General features: G+C 39.1%; 1 protein-coding gene across 1 annotated transcript in view; it reads left to right on the forward strand.

Annotated features, from left to right (window-relative positions):
• Positions 1-23,476, forward strand: part of LOC126248207 (uncharacterized) — a 194,044-nt gene that overhangs the window by 90,187 nt on the left and 80,381 nt on the right. Inside the window, exons 8-11 of the mRNA XM_049949019.1 lie at positions 1,523-1,773; positions 13,890-14,084; positions 14,165-14,286; positions 14,371-14,579. Of these exons, the coding sequence (XP_049804976.1) occupies positions 1,523-1,773; positions 13,890-14,084; positions 14,165-14,286; positions 14,371-14,579 (777 nt within the window). The remainder of the gene's footprint in view (positions 1-1,522; positions 1,774-13,889; positions 14,085-14,164; positions 14,287-14,370; positions 14,580-23,476) is intronic.

Here is a 23,476-nt window from a genome sequence, read left to right on the forward strand (position 1 = left end):
TCTCTACAAAAAGAAAGGTGGTGATAAGAGTAGGGTGTTTCGTTATAACCTTCAAGGGAAAAAGAAAGAAAGAAAGAAAAAAAGTTTATTAAGAATGTAATATGTCAGTACTTCATGACTCTTGGCTTATTGTTTCAGCAACATCCATTTAACTAACTTCAAGTAATTCAGTAGAATGTTACATGTAAACAAATGTACTGATAATACTGATTGAAGAAGAAGAAGAAGAAGAAGAAGAAGAAGGATCAGCACTGTTACTGCTGCCAAGTACAAACTTACTATGCAGCGCCAAACAACGTTGCTAATGTATCGTGGAAGTCCTGATTATATATGTAACCTCATATTAAGCATGCAAGCAAAATTATGCACAGTATCCACCAGAGGTTGGGCAATGACATTCTATCTTATCAAAAGAAGTTGAGCTGGAACAAGCCACACTCCATGTGATTGTTTTTAATTATGGCAGTAAGGACGTTAGGAATAAGTGATATGTTATTTCTGTCAGTAGCGCAAGTGAAATGTTTGTAGATCTATTTCCGGCCTTTATTTGTATAAAGATTTTCAGATTTCATCTGTATCCAATTACCATCTTTTGTTATTGGAGTCAGATTACATCACAACTGATATTACAGCAAGCAGCTCCATATTCAAATATGTGAAACATTGTCAACTTAAAGAATCAGAGCTACTTTCAAGTTTGCTGGCATTCCATCTGCTATCCACTTTCAACATCAATCAAGCAATTATATTATTTTCTCCCTCTGCTTGAGCTCAGTACAATATTTCTTCTGTATTTTTGTGTCCCTTGTGATGTAGATGTTTCTGTCTCTCTCTTTTTTTTATGAAGTCATTCCATAAGCTACCAGCTGTGTTGTCAGATTATCAACTGTTCTGTCACATAACCATCTAACTGGATATAAAAAAAAAGTGTCCAGAGCAGATTTATGTACTGATTTTTCTGTCAGATATGTACCTTCTGCAACTATGTTTGGTTTTACTAACTTACATTCAACATAATCAAATACTCCTGAAATAACCTCTCAACAAACACTTGTTTTGTATCTCAATGTGTTCCAATTAGATTCTTCTTTCAGCTTACCTGATGTTTATGAGTCTTGCTGTATCCATTTCCATGCCACCACTGAAACTGCAGTTTTTCCACAGGGTATTTGTACTTAACAAATTGCTAACATCAAGTACTCCAAAACGTATTTGACTGGGCCAAAAACCTATTGAGGTGTTTTCTTTGCAGAGAACATGTTTTCGTTTTGTGTATGGTAACACAGTGACACACATTCAGCAAAGTATAGTATAAAATGAAAACCAAGGCAAAGATACTAGCAGTGGAGAATCGAATAAACGAGATGCACGAAGTTTGAAATTGTACACAAGTTGTTAACATCTTTAAACATCAAGAAAGTACTTACATCGATTGTATCACAATTATTGTTATTGTTGTTACTGCTGTAATTGAGGACATTCTTGTACTTAGGTGCTTAGAAATCTGTATCTTTACTTTCAGAGCCACCCCTTCACTTCAGACTGTGATCCTAGAACGGCAGGTGACATTAAAGCCACTACTCCGACTCCTTTTGAAAAAGTTGAAATAGAACAGCACAAACCTGCATACACATATCCAGTTCTCAACATGTCTCATCCTCCACCAGGATTCATATCAGAAACCAGTAATTCTGCAACAACTGATAATCACAAAAGTCCACTGGAAGATGGTGAACATGCTGATTCTGAAGTGGAGTTTGTTGACAGAACTGTGTAAGTAAAAACATGTAAACATTTTTGCTCTGTTTTAAAATTTGTTCATGGGCTGCAATAGAACTACTTTACCTCAGTACTTCGGCTTGTTTTGTGAAAATGTAAGCTAAATTTCTATTGCATATGTTAGCTGGTGTGTGAAGTAACTTTCCAGGTAGATGTAAGAGAAAATAGTAATACTTTTGTATTTGAAATTATATTTAGTGCAGTGCTAAGCATACCCAATGAGCATTGTAGGAGCCAAGGCATTTGTAATGGCTATAGAGGTGTCACACATCTGTAGAAATCAGAAAAAGAAAATGTAAACCTAACGTGAGATTGTTATATAAACATTTAGAAAAGATCCCAAAATTACTCTCACTTAGTAACATTATTAACATGTATACAATAGTTTGAACAGAAAGCTACCTGGGATTACAAATAAACTGCAGCAAAACCTTATATTCTGAGTGGAATATATTTCTGGGAGATAAGTTGGACTCTAATTATGGTAATGTGCGTATGGCTGTAAAAACTCGGTAATGGGACAAATACAGAGTTAAATCCAAATAATCTGGCTGAATTCAAGTGAAAAAAGTGGAGCCAATAATAGTTACATTTCTCTTGGCCACTCACATCACACATCGAAGCAGTGGAATTCTTTAGAGACAGCTTGTAATATATTATATAAATTGTCAAACCATTTTATAATAATAGGAAAGAGCCGCACGGGATTAGCCAAGCGGTCTACGGCGCTGGAGCCATGGACTGTGCGGCTGGTCGCGGTGGAGGTTCGAGTCCTCCCTTGGGCATGGGTGTGTGTGTTTGTCCTTAGGATAATTTAGGTTAAGTAGTGTGTAAGCTTAGGGACTGATGACCTTAGCAGTTAAGTCCCATAAGATTTCACACACATTTGAACAATAGGAGGAAAGAGATCAATTTGCTAGCTATATACGGAGATAAGCACCTGTTTAGAACAAGTGGAAGGCTAATAATTCAGGTTACTGTGTGCTAAATTTCTTTCTCAAAAATATACTCCGTAAATTTTCAATACAAATGAGGGAGCAGCATTAGATCGATACAGATAGCAGTACTGTGGGTGCATCCATAATGCAGGGGTATATGTGGAGAGGGTAATTTGTTTCCTGAAAGAGGGGCAGCAGCCTTTTCAGTAGTTTCAGCAGCAGTCTGGATGATTGACTGATCTGGCCTTGTAACATCAGCCATTGTGGCCTTGTGTGCTGGTGCTGGTACTGCAAATGGCTGAAACCTAGGGAGAACTACAGCCATTAGGACATGCAGCTGTACTGTACAGTTAAATGAGAATGTGAAATGTTATATCCCTTAATCAGGTAGATAGGTTAGAAAATTAAAAAGGGAAGTGGAGAGATTGAAATTAGATGTAGTGTAGGTCAGTTACGTTTGATGGGAGGATGAACAGGACATTTGGTCAGGTGAGTACAGGGGTGTAAATATGAAATCAGATAGAGGTAATGCAGGAGTAGGTGTAACAATGAGTAAGAAAATAGGAATGCAGTTAAGCTGTGATGCAGCAGCATAGTGAACACTTATTGTAGCAGAGATAGACACAAATGAAGCAGGTGAGAGGGCATACAAACGTTTAAAAATGAGAATGACAAAAGGTGCAAAATGGCCAAGCAGGTATGGCCACAGGACAAGTGTAAGTATAACTAGGGAAAAGATAGATACTGCCAAAAGGAAAATGAAAGAGGCCTTTCTAGAACAGAGAAGCAGCTGTATGAATATCAAGAGCTCAGATGGAAAACCAGTTCTAAGCAAAGAAGGGAAAGCTGAAAGAGGGAACGATTATACAGAGGTGCTAAAAGCAAATAAACTTGGAGACAATGTTACTGAAAGGGAAGAGGAAGTAGGCCTAGAATAAGATGAGATTAGAGTTATGACACTGTGAGAAGACTTTGACAGAGCTCTGAAAGGGCTAAGCCCAAACAAGTATAGTAGATGGCATTCCATCTGAAGTACTGACAGCCTTGGGAGAGGCAGCCATAGCAAAAATATTCCATCTGATGTGCAAGAGATATGAGACAGGTGAAATACTCTCCTACCTCAGGAAGAATGTAATAATTACAGTTTCAAAGAAAGCAGGTGCTTACAGGTGTGATTGTTACCGAACTGTCTGTCTAACAAGTCATGGTTGCAAAATACTAATACAAATTCTGTACAGAAGAATGAAAAAACTGGTAGAAGCCAACTTCAGGGAAGATCAGTTCGGATTCCGGCAAAAAGTAGGAACATGCAAGACAATACTAACCCTGTGACTTCTCTTAAAGGGTAGGTTAAGGAAAGGCAAACCTACATTTTTAGCATTTGTAAACTTAGAGAGAGCTTTTGATAGTGTTGACTGGAACATGCTCTTTGAAATTGTGAGGGTTACAGGTCTAAAATACAGGGCACAAAACCCTATTTACAACTTGTACAGAAATCAGATGGCAATTATAAGAGTGGAGGGACACGAAAGGAAAGAAGTATTTGAGAAGGGAGTGAGACAGTGTTGTAGCCTATCCCCGATGTTATTCAGTCTGTACATTAAGCAAGCAGTGAAGGAGGCCAAAGAAATTAAAGTACAGGGAGAGGAAATGAAAACTTTGAGTTGTGCTGATGATATAGTAATTATGCCAAAGATAGCAAAGAGCTGCATTTGAGTGGAATGGATAGCATCTAGAAAGGAGGATATAAGAATAACATTAACAAATGCAAAATAAGGGTAGAGGAATGAAACAATTAAATCAGGTGATGCCGAGGAAAGTAAATTAGGAAATTAGACACTAAAAGCACACTGCACAACACACTTAATGGGTCATTTCTTTGAAACCCTGTATTTGTCTCCCATTGCAATGCAGCCCCTCCCCCCCCAGTTTGGCAACACAATTGGTGCCACCCACACACCTTGTCGAGCTCTTCAGAGACAGTCAGTCACTGATAATAGGGTGCCAGCATGACAATCACCCTGTTGGACAACTGCTAGATTTCACATTTGGCTAGCGGCTGCTAGTTCCGCAACATAGGGCCACTCAGATCAAGGGTGTTGAAATAGTTGTCTGTCACACCAGCACCTAGTAATCAGTGACTACCTGTCTTTGTACAGGTACAGTTTTAAAGTGCTCATCAAAGGTGCGTGAGTGGCATCGAGGATGTTGCCGAACTGGTGGATCTCAGAGGGACCCTTTAACGTTTTAGTCACACATGTGTCAGTGTTGCACACCTCAGCCCCCTCCACGATCTCCACAGGGAGGGTGTGAAACAGGAGGGCTGAATAAGTATAAACACCCTTTGCTGTTTCGGTTCACATTCAAATGTTGTCAAATGGTTTTGAATGCCCCTAGTAATTCCACCCTGGGTGTGATCACTTGGCAGACCCATAACGTCCTTCGAGAAGGGTTGAACTGTCCAGGTGGGGGACGGGGGAGTTGTTGGGTGTTAGCAATGTCAGAGATTGTCAAGAATGTCATCTTTTTGCTCGTTTCACTGAGAACTGTGGTTTTTGACCACAAAATGTGTGGGAATCAATGCCCCTTAGGAAAGGGGTGGCTTTAACGATGTCCTTTATGCGACCCTCTGAGGCCTTTTCATGTTGAAGCTGAGCAGTGGTGTATCTGAAATGTTTTCCTCAGGCCACCAAAAAGAAAACTGGTTTCAATGCTGGATGTTGTAGTACTGACCTAAATCATAGAGGCATCAAAAGAAGGTGTGAAATGTGGGTAAGAGGGGATGTGATGACCTTTTTGTGTGACATGTCCACAGTGGCATTGGGCAGAATTGTGGTGAATTTGGTGCCAGTGTGACATCATTAACCCATCTTACACCTCACTTGAACTTCTGAGCTCTGGCTTATTTTTTGCATGTGTTGAAACCCAACTGTTTGGAGCATTGTCACGTCTGAGGGTGATGTCACAGTACTGCACTTTTGTGCCATTACAGAGGAATGTTGTAGGCAACCTTTGAGCCAAGTTTCGAACTTCTGTGTTACAATCGGACAGAAGAGAGAAGAGATGGATTTTCAAAAAAGTGGCCCTATAATTGTGTTGCGCAGTGTAGTATGTGTTTTTTGTGATTTGGGCAGTAAAATAACTGATGGTGACCAAAGTAGAGACGATATAAAAAGTAGAATGAGAATAAAAGTGTTTCTGATGAAGAGAAATTTGCTAACATTGGATATAAATTTAAGAGACAGGAAGTCTTTTCTTGAAGACATTTGTCTGATGTGTAGCCTTTTAGGGAAGTTCAATGTGGACAATAAGCAGTTCACACAAGAAGAGAATAGAAGCTTTTGAATTGTGGTGCTGCAGTAGAGTGCTGAAGATTAAATGGTTAGATCGTGTAACCAATGAAAAGATACTGTATAGAATTGGGAGAAAAGAAATTTGTGGTGCAACTTGACTAAAAGAAGGGATTGGTTTATAAAAAGTATTCTGAGACATCAAGAAATCGTTAATTTATAATCAGAGGGAGGTGTGGGGGGTAAAAATTTCAGAGGAAGACCAAGAGATGATTACATTAAGCAGGTTCTAACGGATGTGAGTTGCAATAGTTGTTCAGAGATGAAGAGGCTTACATGAACATAGTAGCAGGGAGAGCTGCATCAAACCAGTCTTTGTACTGAAGACCACAATAAACAACATCATACATAAGCAAGGATCCTTGTGGCACATTCAGAGCCAAATTTTTGCTGGCAAACCAAGCTGAATAACATAAGGGCAGGTAAGTGCAAAACATTCAGCAAATTTGAAAGCAAGATTTGACCTGCCAAACTATCAAGAAACCGTAGACATTTGGCTCCTATGTAAAATTGTGAATTGTCAAAATTACCTGTTGGATTGCTTTGTTGATCATGATGGCACCAAAAAGAAATATCATAAAATGCAGGGTGAAATACAAAATTCTGCCTCATGAAATTTATGTTTTGGCCTAATTCCCGGTCACTGATCACTGTGCAAATGCAAAAGTGACATACAGAAATAGATGAAAATTGGAAGAACAACAGGTATCTACAGAGTTGACAGCACACTCAGTACAGCTGGTCGCCCTATATGGGAATCACATTTTGATTTAGAAATACCATGCACCTTGTTGACACCAGCATCATTGTGCCCATTGTTAGAGGAGCAAGTCTCCTCACGATGAATTTCTGTTTCAGCATTGAAGTTGTATACTGAGCTAAGTTTAAATAAAACTATCATTTGCAATTTGTCTGACAATGTAACCAACGACCTGCGCCAGCTTCACATGGGCAGCACTAAGTAGCAATAGCCGGACAACTTGTCTGGTGTAGCGCTAATAAATTGTACTCACAAACCTTCCTCGTGAATCATGCTGTATATTAGTGAAAACAATATAAAAATTGCTGCAGTAGTTCCTGAGATTAATCTTCACATACAAACAGAAAAATGTGGCAGGTGATTTTAATTTATAAAATATAGTGATGCGCTTTCACGTCAGTTGTGTTGCAGTGCTTGATTTGTTAACTAATTGTGATTGACATTCTCTGTGGCCACACCCTTCCAGTTTTACGTGGGAAATGTAATGATACAGGATTCATTTCAGCATCATTTATGCTGTGACGGTGTCAGCAGTCTTGACAGCAATGAACCACAGTCGGATGAGATATGGCAAATTAAAGCTTTCTTTGTATGTCACTTACACACTATTTTAGTTCAAGTGGACACTTTAGGTTGTGTAATGTTATTAATTTTGTTTTAATGCTGATAGTGAAACTCTGCATCTGCTTGTGGCAAGTGACACATTTTATTGAGATGTTATCAGCTACTGCTCAGTGTAGCAGATATTTGTTATTACATCTCCTTCTATATTTCACTATTGCTTCATTGTCAGCCTGACACCACAGTAAACAGAATCTCTCTCTCTCTCTCTCTCTCTCTCTCTCTCTCTCACACACACACACACACACACACACACACACACACAAACTGATATTTAAAATGATCTCTGTTGAATCAGTTGTGTGTAATGTGAATATCAGCAGCCCTTCGTAGTTTCTTGGAGCAGTCTTATAGTTACATTTGTTTCTGGTAATCTGCCTCCATGGTAATTTATTGGGTTCTTTCAGTCAGTAAGTTCTCAGTACAGTCAATTTATTCAAGCTCATAGTTTTATTTACTCCTTATGAGAGAAACTAGGGTAGAATAGCATAAATTTTACGGTCTTTCTGATAATTTTATCATTTTGTTACCTGTATTTGTTCTGGAATCTATGTAGATCATAGTAATTTAAGATGATGATGCAGTTATAGAGCCATAAAATTGTTGGCTATAGCGTTTATTCTGAGAGATGTGGAGTGGATCCTTTGTAAGAACCACCTTCCACTTACAGAAACCCTGTTTAGCTTAATGCCACTTCATTTTTTTTTTAAATTAAGGCCTTACTTTTTATTAAGTAAATTGCAGATGATTGTGACAGTAATCATTATAGTTCACGTGGGATGATTCTGAATTCCATTTAATTGATATAGAGACTGTTCAGTGATGATCTTGTTCCCCATGGCAGGATGTCCTGTAGTATTTATAGATAATTGTGAGGTCTGTGTTTTCCATCATGTAGTTTGTGTGAGTGAACCTAGCAAGAATGTGTACTTAACATCTAGGTACTTACAATATCTTTTATTTTGTATTTATTTTTACTTGGGAGATGCAAGAAGTTGTGACCTCGTGTAGGTGAAATGATGGGGCTACTTTTGCAGATTTGATTTCCCAAATTATTTTGGGAGGCTTTATGAAATGCAAAGAACTGAGTTTCTTACATTTTAACTGTACCGACTCACTGACTCTACAACAATTGGAAAATGCAGGTTGTAATAAACAATATTATGAAAAGGAAAGTTGCTACTCAGTGTAGTGCGGAGATGCTGAGTCGTAAAATAAGCTGTCAGCCAGCAAGGCCTTCATCAAAAATAGGTCTCACACACACGCACGCGCGCACACACACACACACACACACACACACACACACACACACTTCAGTTGTCAGAGACTGCAGTCAAGTGTGTGTGTGTGTGTGTGTGTGTGTGTGTGTGTGACCTATTTCTGATGAAGGCCTTACTGACTGAAAGCTTATTTGTGACAGTCTTTTTGTTGTGTATCTGCGACTCAGCATCTCCGCAGTATGGTGAGTAGCAATTTTCCTTTTCATAATATTGTTCTACAACAATTGACAATTTTATGTAATTATCAAGTGCAAAAAAATGTGATGTCTACAAGGAGTGCTTAAGTTACAGGATTTTTGAGAGATAGATGGTACACTATATATATTGGCAGTGTATACCATGTTTACCTGATTATAAGATCAGGTTTTTCTCTAAATTTGCCATGCAAAAAATGTAGGATCATCTTACACTTGCAGATGAAGCTTTGGCAATTGAGGTCATGTGCTGATTTATTTTGAAGAATTTGGAAGGACTGAAGAGGGAACTAGGACACCAGCTTGGCAGAGAACTAGGGCAAATGTGGGGAGGGGAGAGATGAACAGATGAATTTCGTAATGCTGCCAACCATGTAACACATACCTCGGCTTTTTGTTAACATCTGTCATGTTTAAACTGCAGTTTACCTGAACCTACTTGCAGTCAGAATTGAACTGACTTTAAAATTGGACAAATTCTCAACAATAGTGTGTGTTTCTGCAGGAGATGATAAAAGTCTAGGCAGAGGCCAGTGGCATACTTTCTTGCCCTGTGTAACACAGTTGTCACTGTGAGATATGATGGGAACAAAAGAGGATCTGTCAGCTGCTGGGTCTGTACAGCCAGTGAGAGAGCAGTGGGCAGATGATATGTTTGGAAACAAAGACGAAGTAATATTGTCACATTCTCACATCTATAAAAGGTTTATCAAAATGGACTTTACAACTTTGAAAACTGATATTGATGTATTCATTTAACTTGTAGAAATGGTTTGGTGTCCATTTATAGCAAAATACATAAAGTTTTTTAACCTTTCACATAAACAGCTTCAATGTGACTTCCATTGGTTATGCATCGCATATCCCATCTGAAGTTGATTTCTTGCGAGACTTGCTGCAGTATGACAGGCATGACTTGTTCAGTTGCGAGATAGTCTAGCTGTGAGCTCTGGTAGAGGAACCGGTAATGGTGGAAAAAACATGATATCTTCGATGAATCCCCAAAAGAAAAAGACAGGTGTCAGGTCCGGTGAACATGGGGACCATGCAGTTGGCACATCTCGACCCATCCACTTTCCTAGAAAGCGGGCATTTAGAAAATCCTGGATGTCGTCTGAGAGTTGGTGTGATGGTGTACAATATTGCATAAGCTGTATACTGCGTTCTTGGTCACCAATGTCAGTCTGGAGGATTAAAAAGTTTTCCAGCATATCTAAGTACACAGTTATGTTGACAGTTTTGTCTTGGAAAAAGAACAATCCATTAACTTTGCTCTTACTTAATGCACAAAACATGTTCAATTTTGGGCTGTCATGTACCAGAGATCTCCATGGATTTTCACAGCACCTTATCGTACAGTTGAGTAAATTAACTTTACCACTTAGGTGACAAGTTGACTCAGCACTACAGATAACCTTTCTATTGAAATCTTCATCCAACTGATGTAACATTTCCACACAAAAGTCCTTAAGAGCCATCCTGAATAACCGGACATCACCCATTGGTATTTTTTGTGATCTCTCAAAGGCCTTGGAGTGTGTAAATCATGGAATTCTTTTAGATAAGCTAAATCATTATGGTTTGAGGGGGGGGGGGGGGGGGCAGTGCACAAGTGGTTTAATTCATACTTAACTGGAAGAATGCAGAAAGTTGAAATAAGTGGTTCATGTAATGTTAAAACAACAGCTGATTCCTCAAACGGGGGGGCTATCAAGTACGGGGTCCCACAGGGTTCGGTCTTAGGTCCTTTACTGTTCTTGATATACTTTAATGACTTACCATTCCACATTGATGAAGATGCAAAGTTAGTTCTTTTTGCTGATAATACAAGTATAGTAATAACATCCAAAAACCAAGAACTAAGTGATGTAATTGTAAATGATGTTTTTCACAAAATTATTAAGTGGTTCTGAGCAAACGGACTCTCTTTAAATTTTGATAAAACACAGTATATACAATTCCGTACAGTAAATGGCACAACTCCAGTAATAAATTCAGACTTTGAACAGAAGTCTGTAGCTAAGGTAGAATTTTCAAAAATTTTAGGTGTGTCCATTGATGAGAGGTTAAACTGGAAGCAACACATTGATGGTCTGCTGAATCGTCTGAGTTCAGCTACGTATGCTATTAGGGTTATTGCAAATTTTGGTGAAAAGAATCTCAGTAAATTAGCTTACTATGCCTACTTTCATTCACTGCTTTCGTATGGCATCATATTCTGGGGTAATTCATCGTTGAGGAGAAAAGTATTCATTGCTCAAAAACGTGTAATCAGAATAATTGCTGGAGCCCACCCACTGTCATCCTGCAGACATCTATTTAAGGATCTAGGGATCCTCACAGTATATATATTCACTTATGAAATTTGTTGTTAATAATCCAGCCCAGTTCAAAAGTAATAGCAGTGTGCATAGCTATAACACCAGGAGAAAGGATGATCTTCACTATGCAGGGTTAAATCTGACTTTGGTACAGAAAGGGGTAAATTAAGCTGCCACAAAAGTCTTTGGTCACCTACCAAACAGCAGCAAAAGCCTGACAGATAGCCAACTAACATTTAAAAATAAGTTAAAAGAATTTCTAGATGACAACTCCTTCTACTCATTGGCTGAATTTTTAGATATAAATTAAGGGGGGGGGGGGGGGCAACAAAAAAAAAAAAAAAACAACAACTAACTTAAACATTGGTGTCATGCAATATTTTGTGTAATGTAATATCTTGTACAGACATCTTTTATTAACCGACACGTTCCACATCATTACGAAGTGTCGTATTCATGATCTATGGAGCAAGTATTAATCTAATCTAATCTTATCTGTGTCATTTAGATCGTGCACCATTGTAAGCTTGCATGGTTTGAGATTCAACCATTTTCTTGGCACGCGTCAAACAGTCACATGTTGGGTGCTCAGCTCTCGCAAAGCACACAGGGTTGATTTTATTGGACTTTTCATAAAGCTGTGTCTCACTTGCTCTACAATGTCGTCAGGTGCATGGGGACAACCTGAGGATTTGTTATGTCTTACTGAACATCCAGTTTTAATAAAACATGTATGTCACCCATAAATAGTAGGCCTACTGGGAGGATCTTGACCACACACTGTACGAAAATTATGTTGCACAGTTGTCGCAAACTTCCTCTTCAAACCAGAATACACAACGAGAATACTCGGGACCGGTAAAGGCAGTCATCTTTGCTGCAGCTGCCACTAGTGCTTGCGTTCGTGCAGTTCTATAGTAGCATACCACGTGAGTCAAAACTTGATCTATTTTCCTTGAAGATGACACCAAGACTAAATGTGTAAGTCATATGAATAAGTTTTTACTAATTTTCAAAGTTGTAGTCTTTTTTGATACATCGTGTACAGATGCAAAATCGCTAGGTGAAACTGTCATCCCATTGACAATGCATACCTGACACATTGCCAACCTGTGAGCATTAGACACACTCTTTCATAACTGGTAGTGGCCCCAGTGTAAGCTATAGCCCAGGAGACAAGTTAATGCTAACAAAAATGTGTTCATACAGAACACCTGAAACACAACACAACAAATAAAAGTGCAACAGCTGTACAGCACTGTTGATTTTCATGATTTGTTACAGTATTATAGAAGTCTTGAGAATTCCGCCCATTCAACTGTAGGGAGAGCTGAGAAGATGAGTTACGGTATTGTTATTCAATTTGCTTATATTTCCAGTACTGCAAGAACTCTATGATTAATGTCAAATTACAGCTGTGACTTTTGAGAAATACGGATCTGCAAGTTCACAGTTCGCCGCTAGTCCACACAGACAATATGACACTAATTTTAAGTTAATAATGGGTGATTCATGAAGCAGAAGCCAGAAGCAACTGTTACTGCCACGGATGCAGAATAAATGAAAGAGCACCAGACCTATGTACCGAACTTTAAGGTGACCAAAGCAGGCAAAGTTTCACAAACTGTACCAGCAGATTTTTCAATATTTGCAAGAGAAATGCAACGAAGGTATACTGGTTACTAGAGAGATTATCAGAATGAAGACCCTGGAAATCAAGAAGAATTTTCCAACTGCATGTGTTGCGGGATTCAAAGTGAGTACTAGCTGGTGCATAAGGATGATGGAGAGTGCAGGGCTAACATTATGACGCAGAACAACACTAGCCCAGTGACTTCCCACGGCGTATGATGAAAAATCAGTTGTATATCAGTGTCACATAATCAGTCTGAGGAAACTACGACCATTCGCTAGGCCATATGGTCAGTGCCAATCAGGTGCCTGTTTATTTTGATATGCTGTCAAATGTTGCTGCCACTGTGAACAGCATTAAGTGTTCCTATAAGAAGGTCTGGCAGTGAAGAGGCCAGAATAACAGTAATGCTGGGTGTGCTAGCGGATGGAAGAAAGCTCTCCCCATATGTGATTCTTCGCAGGGAAAAGATAGCGAAAGTAAAACTGCCCGCAGAAGTCATCTTTAACTGCTGAAGAAAGTGATGGATGACAAATGACCATCAAGATTGGTTGAAGGTGCCTTGGAACAGAATACCAGGGTCTTTGCTTCACAGAAGGAAAATGTTGGTGCTCAATTCTTTCAGGGGATACGTCACCCAGGAAGTTAAAGATCTGATAGCAAAGAACAACAAAGACCTGCCAATAATTCCTGGTGGCATAATCTCATAATTTGAGTAATGGATGTTGCCATGAATAGACCTTTTCAGGCTCACCTGCAACAGCCTTAGAATAGTTATAATGTTAAAATTTTTAGCCAGGTACTTTATACCAGTAAAACAATTTGTACCTTTGATTAGTTGGAATATGTTAAAAAAACGGGAGAGGGGGTGTGGTCTTATTTTCAGGGTCGTCTTATTCTCTGGTAAACATGGTAAATCACTTTGCTTATTTCTGTAGCATTTTAGTGTCAAAAATGTTAATCATAAAATAGGTGTATTTCCAAGTGTGTGTGTGTGTGTGTGCCAATAACAGGCAACAGGAGAATGGGAACTCAGTGGAAATAATAAACCTCGATCGCAGCAGATCTGGCAGTCCATCAGTCAACTCAAAGAACTACAGGCGTAGGCACAGCCGTTCTCGGTCACGAGATCGTCGCCATGGTAGAAGATCCAGGTCGAAATCATCCGACAACAGAGCACGATCACAGTCGAGGCAAAGGAGGAGAAGGTATAGTGTGATAAAATTGTTCTTTTTACATTTAGATAATATTCTGAGAAAATTTGTGATACTTAGCTTTTTAATAATAGGTCAAGGTCACGAGACAAAGAACGTGATCGAGAGAAGGACAAAGAACGAGAGAGGGAACGGGAGAAGGAGAGGGAGAGAAGAAAAAAAGGTCTGCCACCATGTAAGAAAGAACATTTGAGTGGTAAGGATTCATTTCATACATTGTGTATTTGTATGAATGGAAGTGTATTTAAAAATGTATTGTGAAAAAATTTTTGCTTTTCAGTTTGTAGCACAACTCTTTGGGTTGGACATTTGTCAAAGTTGGTTCATCAGGAAGAATTATCAGACACCTTTGGAGAATATGGTGATATAGTATCAATAGATTTGATACCACCTCGAGGTTGTGCCTTCATATGCATGAATCGACGACAGGATGCTTTTAGAGCACTACAAAAACTAAAAAATCACAAACTACAAGGAAAGGCTATTACAGTAAGAAAACTAATTCATCTTTTGTCACAATATAACTTTCATTTAAAGGCTGTGCTTATTTGTGTGGAGAATATTTGCCCAAAAACAGGTTTCCAAAGCTCTGTTTCAGAAAATCTCCATGTGATTACATTATGAAGGAAGCAGAGAGTTTCAGTGTGTAAAAACATTATCGTTTATATACAGGGTGAAGCGAAATTCGCGCACTCGGGCTCCGCAGCGCGATTCCATACATGCCAGCGATAAAAAGAAGTCTCTCTCAAAATTTCGTCCGGCGAGTACATCCAGCAGAAAACAGACATTTAAAGAGTGGCAATCTGGCAACACTGTAACCACATGTATGGTAACTACCTCTGTCAGCACACATTACTTGTGCTGTACAGTTGGTGCAGTGGGTAGGGTTTTGGGTTAGCATGCAGGAAGTCAATAGTTCGATCCTGGTTTGAGGCATATGTTTTAATTTGGTAAATGTAGTGCAGGTTGTACGGTACTTGGCATCTTAATTGTCAACAATGACTACAGCGGGTCCTCTAGAAGACATTTGCAGTTCCAAACGACAGTCGTAGAAGGTGGAAGATTGGTCAGTTTTTAAAGCAGCCCTTTCCACATTGTGGGTGTGAATTTATTCTCACCACTTCATTTACTAGATGCAAAACTTGTTTTCTTTGTATCGTTCTCCAATGGTACCATAAATTAATACCGAGTATTATTCTTGCCTCATTCAGGTCCATTACATTTCGTTAGGGCCTTATGTTACCAGTAGGACTAACAGCATGCTTTGCGAATACTGTAAGTGGTTCCAACAAGAACAGGAAGCCAATGACAACTTCGTGAACACTGTAATATGGCCAGATGAAGCAGCATTCCCTCTTGAGGGTGTCTTCAGTTCGCACAATGCCTACCATTGGTGTGTGGTTAACCTGTACGTCACCTGCGACCGTGGATATCAAGTTTGCTTTGGTATCAATGTCTGGGCCGGAATATTGGGTAACAGGTGTTTGGGCCATACATATTGCCTGACTAGTTGACTGCACGAAGGTATCATTCATTCCACTCAAACTATCTTCCTGATGCACTGGAAGATCTTCCACTACATGTTTGGCAGAGTATATGGTTGCAACACGATGGTACGCCTCCACACTCTGAAATTAATGTGCGACAGTATTTGGACAAAACATTTCCAGGGAAATGGTTTGGACGTGGAGGTCCAGTTGCATGACCACCGTGTTCACTTGACCTAAATCCCCTGGATTTCTTTATGTGGGGACACCTGAAGGAGCACGTGTACTCTACTCCGCCAATGAATATGGAAGAATGGGTAGTACTTGTTCATGCTGCTCTTTTTACTGTGGATGCAGATTTTCTGTGAAGGGTCCAGAGCTGCGGCGGATTGCACAGCGGTTTGAGGTCGCTTTGGGAATCTGTTGTTCTGAGGACAAAGTACTCTATTGTGAAGGTCATGCGGTCATTAATTTGGACATTGTTACTGTCACCGCTTGCTAATGTGCGTCATCTGAGCGCTCATATTACATGTAGTATAAATGACAAGTAGATGTTGTGTTATTTTACTGTGCTGTCGTCTTTAGCATCTCGAAATTGATAATGTTTTTGTAGTTATTCTGCCCTATGACAAGTCATTTGTTTCAACTGTCTCTTTCTTATTTGTCTAATCACATATTTGTTATGTTCAACATTACAAAATGTTGTAAATTTAGGATACATGTGACCTAAGAAATGGTGTATATTATAGTATGAAATGTCAGAATGAAATTAGCAAATAAGAAAAAAATGCGCCCCAACCCAGTGTCGAACCCCTGACCTGCATGCTAAACCGAAGCTATCCACTACACCAACTGCACAGCATGATTATTGTCTGCTGACAGAGGCTGTTAACATACAAATGGTTACAGCGTTGCCAGATTTCCACTTTTTAACGTCCGTTTTCGGCTGGATGTACTCGCTGGATGAAATTTTGTGAGAGACCTATTTTCATCACTGGCATGTAAGGAGTCACGCTGCGAAGCCTGAGTGCGCGAATTTCGCTTCACCCTGTGTAGTAGACTTAGGGCGAATGAAATATAGTTACTGTAGATTTAATAGTAAGGCCTACTCCCGAACTTTGGGGAAAGTAATGCAATTGTCTGCTTCTTATATATATATATATATATATATATATATATATATATATATATATATATATATATATATATATATAAGAATCCTTCATATCTTCTGAAAATATTTTTCTTAAATGAACATTATTTTTTGAATATGATTTGCAACAACAGTAATACAGATCAAAAAATTCATCACACAAAACTGTATTAATACTTTTTTATTATTACTACTGATTTTGGTAATATACCAGCTTCTCAGTATCTCTATCAACCTAAAGAAAGCAAAGCCAACTACAGAAAAATGTGGACATATATTGTTAGGTTAATGGCTGTATGTAAAGTAGTACATACGAGAAAGATTAATAGTACTTATTTGTTACCACAATTTCTGCCATGGAAATCATCATTTTCATATAAAATCTTCACAGTTGTCCATATAAAGAAAAGTAATAAATGCTATAAGCATAGAAAGGCATAGGACTCATTAGGACAGTGAGTTAAAAAAATTTAAAATTCTTGGTTCTTTAAATTGTTAGTGAAGCTAAATTCGCTACATACACTACACAGTAAACATTACACTGTCTTAAACCATGTAGTGAACACACTCTGATGTGATTTTCCAGATTGATTAGAAGGCAGAAACATTTTGTTCCAAGGATTCTAGCAATCTGTACAGTTGGTTATTTTGTTTTAGCACAGAGGGGGAGCTTAGGGGGGCAGATATCTTGTAATGTAGATGCAAAAGTATATGGATTTTGAGCTTCCAGCTACTTGTTTGGAAAGCTGAAGGAAGCTCACTACAGCAGACACAGTTAGTTTTTACTGCTGTGTCTTCTTGTAGTGTAATTTTGACAGTTAAGTTCTGTTGCCTTGAAGAAACTACAGTGTTCTTTTCTTCGCTCTCTTCTCTTGTGTTGGATAAGTGTCCTTCGATGACTCCTGCTTCATTTCAATAACAAATAGATACATCCGTCTTTAATTACGAGTTACCGAATATCATAATTATACCTGTTGAGCGTCTGTTATTGTTCTTAGGTCTTCAACCATCAGGTTTGTTATCAGCAGTTCACTATGTATTTCTGTCTTTGACCTTCCTCTTGACAGCAGTGTAGGTGGTGCAGTTGGTATCCTACATGATCTAGTTGATGTATTCTAGTTTCAATCTTCCTCTCATACTTTTCTCTTTTACTCTCCTTTCAGCAATACTTTTAATGATACTATCATGTTTCATTAGTTGGCCAACTTAATAGTGCCTTCTGTGTTCGCTTACCTTCGGGCGAAAAGGCTTCTCTTCATCCACTTTGTGGAGCACTTCTTCATTGGATATCTTGTCTACTCAGAAAATTTTGAGCATTCTGCAGTAGCGTCACATCATGAAGATTGTTATTTTACATTTTTCTGCTTCTCTGAGTGTCCATGTTTCACTTCCGTACAGCAGCACACTGCAAACAAACGTCTTTATTAGGTTTTTCCTAAGATGTTTGTCTTTGCTGCTGGACGTGGAAAGGTTTCTCCTCTTGTTAAAAGCAGCTTTTGCCTGGTTTGCAATATCCTTCCTTGACCTTCCATATTATGTATTTTTACTCCCTCTGTAAGCAGTGTCCAGTCACTCATTGTTGTGTGAGCACTGGGCAACAGTGTTTTGTCTGCTCACCACTAAGATTTTTGTTTTACCTTTATTTATTTTCATATTATAGGAAGAGCTGAGAGTGGTTTCCATCTGTGCCAGCACCATTTCTAATTGTTCTGCATATTCACTTAACACTGTGATGTCACAGCAAATCTCAGCATGTTTTTTTTTTTTTTTTTTCTGACCATGAATTTCAATTCTTCCTATGGCTCCCAGTTTCTTCATAGCTTCATCTGTTGCCCCCTGAATGTATCCATTGAACAAGACAGGAGAGAGTGAGCAAGCCTGTTGTACACCCTGCTTAGTAATAGTAGCTTCTTCTTGATGTTCTCCACACCTTATCCCACCCACCTCTTCTCTTCTGTCCTTATACTTTATGCCAATCTCTCTCAGCTTTTTGAAAGGCTATATGACCATTCTACCCTATCAAATTCTGTTTCTAAGTCGATGAAGGCGATATATGTATCTTGACCATCCTTTATTCTTTTCTCAAAAATTAATCATGAGCTGAGTATTGCTTCTCTTGTGCGTACACCTCTTCTAAAGCCAAACTGGTTGTCCGTTATCAATGCATCTATCTTGCCTTCTGTCTGCCATAAAATGATAGAGATCAAGATCTTCGAGGCATATATTACCAAACTGAGAGTCCTATGTTGTTCACATCTGTTTGCAGGTGCTTTCGTTGCTACTCTTGATTTTCTCAGCATTCTCCAGTTCCAGATCTTCGGTATTTCCTGCATGGAGTTTTTCGTGGTATTGTTTCCACCTTCTACAATGCTTCTGGCTCTGTTAGAGAACATTAAATACAGAGCCTTCTATTCCTGGAATAGTGTGATGTGCATGTGCAAATGTTCTGGACATGAAGGTTTTACAGGTAGCTGCCATTGATTCCAAAAGCAGATTGAATGTACTAGTAGGTGTGTTGGATAGACACAATGTGTTGTCAATAGAATGCATGCTTCTTTGTCTCAGTCAGCTGAAAACTCTTGTTGTGGTTCCATGTTCATATAAGTGTCTCTGAAGCTTTATAAGTACTAAAATTATTATTTATTTAACAGATGTGTGTTCTTCAACCTTACATTGTATTGCAACCTGTTCTTTGGTTTATTCTTTCCTAGTACTGGACTGCAGTTCTTTCCATTCAGGCCTAATTGTGCAAGGCATGTCCAGAAAGTGAGAGTACTGTGCCTTCTACACTCAAAGGGAATTTTTTTTCAACAGTTGCCAGTACTGTTCTCAAGGATAATGTGTTGGCAGTAGAATGCATGCTTGTTTGTCTCAGTCAACTGAAAACTCATGTTTTGGTCCCATCTTGAAATAAGTGTGTCTGTTCTGAATCCCACCAGCTGTGAAGTGAAGAGCATAATCCAGTCTCTTCTTGCAAAGGAAATGTGCTGTTTCAGATTTTTAATGAAATTGGAACTGTTTATGCGTGTGGTGTGTTGAATCATACTGATATGTACAAGTGATATTGTGAGTTTAAAATTGGCAGAATGATTGTTCATTATGAGCAAAGGAGTGGGTGTCAGTCAATTATGACCGATGACATGAAATTTTTCTTAAATATATTGCCTTTTCAATTGACTTTAGACAAGATGAACACAATGTCTCTGCATTAAGTCATTACTGAAACATATGGTTTTCAAAAAATTATGTGAGAATTGAATACCAAACCAATGTACCAATCAATACGAAATCAACAGTATTGTATCTTCAGGGATACTTCACAATCGGTTCAAACTGGAATATGAACAATTCCGTGACTACTGTTACTGGTGATGAAACATGGCTGATCCACTAGAGCCCTGAAGTGAAAAGACTATCCATATATTGGCGACATCCCTCCTCTCTGTCAGTGCAAAATTCAAAACCCTTGTTTTGACCTTAAAAATCATGGCCTCAGTTTTATGGGACTGTAAAAAGGTTTCTCCTCTCTGAATTTTTTGCCCAGGGGAAACAGTTGATACTGTGCAGTACTGTGAAAGCTTAAAAGAACTTTGGAGGACAATACAGGACAAAACAAGGGGATGGTATCAAAGGGATTGTGCATGTTGCATGACAATGTACGTCCGCACGTAGCCAATAGTTGGGACATCATCAGCTACCCCGTTCACAGCTCTGATCTGGCATCTTCAGGTCCCTGAAGTTGTTTCTATTGACACCGAGGTCCAGAGTACTGTCAAACAATTGGCCAAAGTGGTGAAGGGAGACTTTTTGAAAAAGGTATAAGAAATCTCATCCCTCAGCTCATGGATTGGGAATGAAGCTGACACTGTTGAAAAACAATATTTCATGTAAATTTGTGAATTTGTAAGTTTTTCCTGAATATATTGTCTTTTCAATTTGTAAACAATTGCGTTTTCTTAATATCTGGGCAAGCCTCATATTCAGTTTTTGAACAGCTTCAGTGAAAGGAATGTAGTAGTCTAGCATGTAAGGCATATGGACTGGAGAACTGACACAAAGATGTTATTTAATATATACTGCTCAAGTCCAGTAATAATAAAATGATTGTGAAAGTTGGAACTAACATTCTGGGGATGAAGTTTTCCTTTAAAGAATGTATGATTAAGTTAGTGCAATTTTTCTGTACCAGATCAGATATTTGCCTCTCTCTCTTTTTTAAAAAAACAGAGTGATTTACTCCAAAAAGTTTCTCAGTTTTAACCACAAAACTTGAAGGATTACAGAAAGTGTGGATTGTATACATTGTTGTACATGCTTTTTAACCCTTACTGTTATTCTGGCTTAATAGTCACAAATTTCCATTACAAGCATTCTCACAAGAAGAAAAATTGTGCCCTGGTATATAGGGGGAATATGCCAGGAACATGAGCTGATTAGCTGTGTAGAAATAATAAACATGAAAATGAAGAGTTTTGTTTTTCAGGTATCGTACATATGCATGTCATTTTTCTATGTAACCACTCTTTAATTCAAAATCTCTTTGCTTCACAATAATTCTTTTCAAACCCTCTGTTAAACATTTTCTTTTTGCATTCATACACTGATTTACATTTGTTGGCTCTTTAAAGTAACCTATTGACACGAAACTGGCTATTAATGTAGATCCAATAAATAGAAATTTGCAAATAAAATGGTAGTTTTAGTGTAAACAAAGTCATTAACCATTGACTTAGAAGTGTGTTGCCTGGTATTTTTGTCAGCGTGGCACTGAAATGGTCAATTTCTTTTTCCTCAAACTGTTAAAATGTAATACATGTGTTGTGATGCTGGAAGAGATTGGTGATACAGGGTACATGATCATTGTGAAAACAAAATTATGCTGGCGCATGCAGTTGTGAAGGATTGTAATTTCAGAGTAACCATTGTTAATTGATTGTATTTTGTTTCATTTTTCAAATTGTTTAAAAAAGTGCTTGCAATGTGAGGGATCTATAAAGCCTTCCAGAAACCCACAAAAGGCACATTATACACTGAAGAGCCAAAGAAACTGTAACACCTGTCTAATATAATGTATGGTCTCCATGAGCATGCAAAGTCCCTCAACACGATGTGGCATATCTGAAGTAGTGCTGGAGGGAATTGACATCATGAATCCTGCAGGGTGGTCCATAAATCTGTAAGAGTACGAGGGGCTCAAGATCTCTTCTGAGCAGCACATTCATGTATGGGGAGTTTGTTGACCAGCAGAAGTGTTTAAACTCAGAAGAGAGTTCCTGGAGCCACTGTGTAGCAATTGTAGACATGTGGGGTGTCACAATGTCCTGCTGGAATTGCCCAAGTCCATCAGAATGCACAGTGGACATGAATGGCTGCAGGTGATGAGACACGATGCTTACGTACATGTCACCTGTCAGTCATATCTAGACGAATCAGGGGTCCCATATCACTCCAGCCGCACACGTCCCGCACCATTACGGAGCCTCCACCAGCTTGAACAGTTCACTGCTGAGCCATGGATAATCCATGGATTCGTGAGGTTCTCTCCATACCCACACATTTCCATACGCTCGATATAATTTGAAACGAGACTCGTCCGACCAGGCAACATGTTTCCAGCCATCAACAGTCCAATGTCGGTGTTGATAGGCTCAGACGAGGTGTAAAGCTGTGTGTTGTGCAGTCATCAAGGGTACATGAGTCTGCCTTCAGCTCCAAAAGCCCATATCGATGATGTTTCGTTGAACGGTTTGCACGCTAACACTTGTTGATGGCCCAGTGTAGAAATATGCAGCAATTTGCAGAAGGGTTGAACTTCTGTCACGTTGAACAATTCTCTTCAGTTGTTCTTGGTCCTGTTCTTGCACGATCGTTTTCCAGCCGCAGCGATGTCGGAGATTTGATATTTTTACCAGATTTCTGATATTCATGGTACACTCTTGAAATGGTTGTACATGAAAATCCCCACTTCATTTGCTATCTCTAAGATGCTGTGTTCCATTGCTTGCGTGCTGACTATAGCACCACATTCAAACTTACTTCAATCTTGATAACCTGCGATTGTAGCACCAGTAACCAATCTAACAACTGCGCCAGACACTTGTTGTCTTATATAGGCGTTGCCGATAGTAGCGCTGTATTCTGCCTTTTTACTTACAGTATGTGATCAAAAGTAACCGGACACCTGGCTGAAAATGACTTACAAGTTCGTGGTGCCCTCCATCGGTAATACTGGAATTCTGTATGGTGTTAGCCCAACCTTAGCCTTGATGGCAGCTTCCACTCTCACAAGCATACATTCAATCAGGTGCTGGAAGGTTTCTTGGGGAATGGCAGCCCATTCTTCACGGAGTGCAGCACTGAGGAGAAGTATCGATGTCGGTTGGTGAGGTCTGGCATGAAGTCGGCATTCCAAAAACATCCCAAAGGTGTTCTATAGGAATCATGTCAGGACTCTGCAGGCGAGTGTCGTGTAACCACTCCGCCACAGGCCATGCATTCTGAACAGGTGCTCAATCATATTGAAAGACGCAATCGCCATCTCCGAATTGCTCTTTCACTCCACACAACGTTTTCCCATTGTTCAATTGTCCAGTGTTTACGCTCACTGCACCAAGTGGGGCGTCCTTTGGCATTTACCGGCTTATGAGCGGCCACTTGACCAGGAAATCCAAGTTTTCTCACCTTCCGCCTAACTGTCATAGTACTTGCAATGGATCTTGATGCAGTTTGGAATTCCTGTGTGATGG

Source organism: Schistocerca nitens, chromosome 3 (genome assembly GCF_023898315.1).
Source record: "Schistocerca nitens isolate TAMUIC-IGC-003100 chromosome 3, iqSchNite1.1, whole genome shotgun sequence".
Lineage (NCBI taxonomy): Eukaryota > Metazoa > Arthropoda > Insecta > Orthoptera > Acrididae > Schistocerca > Schistocerca nitens.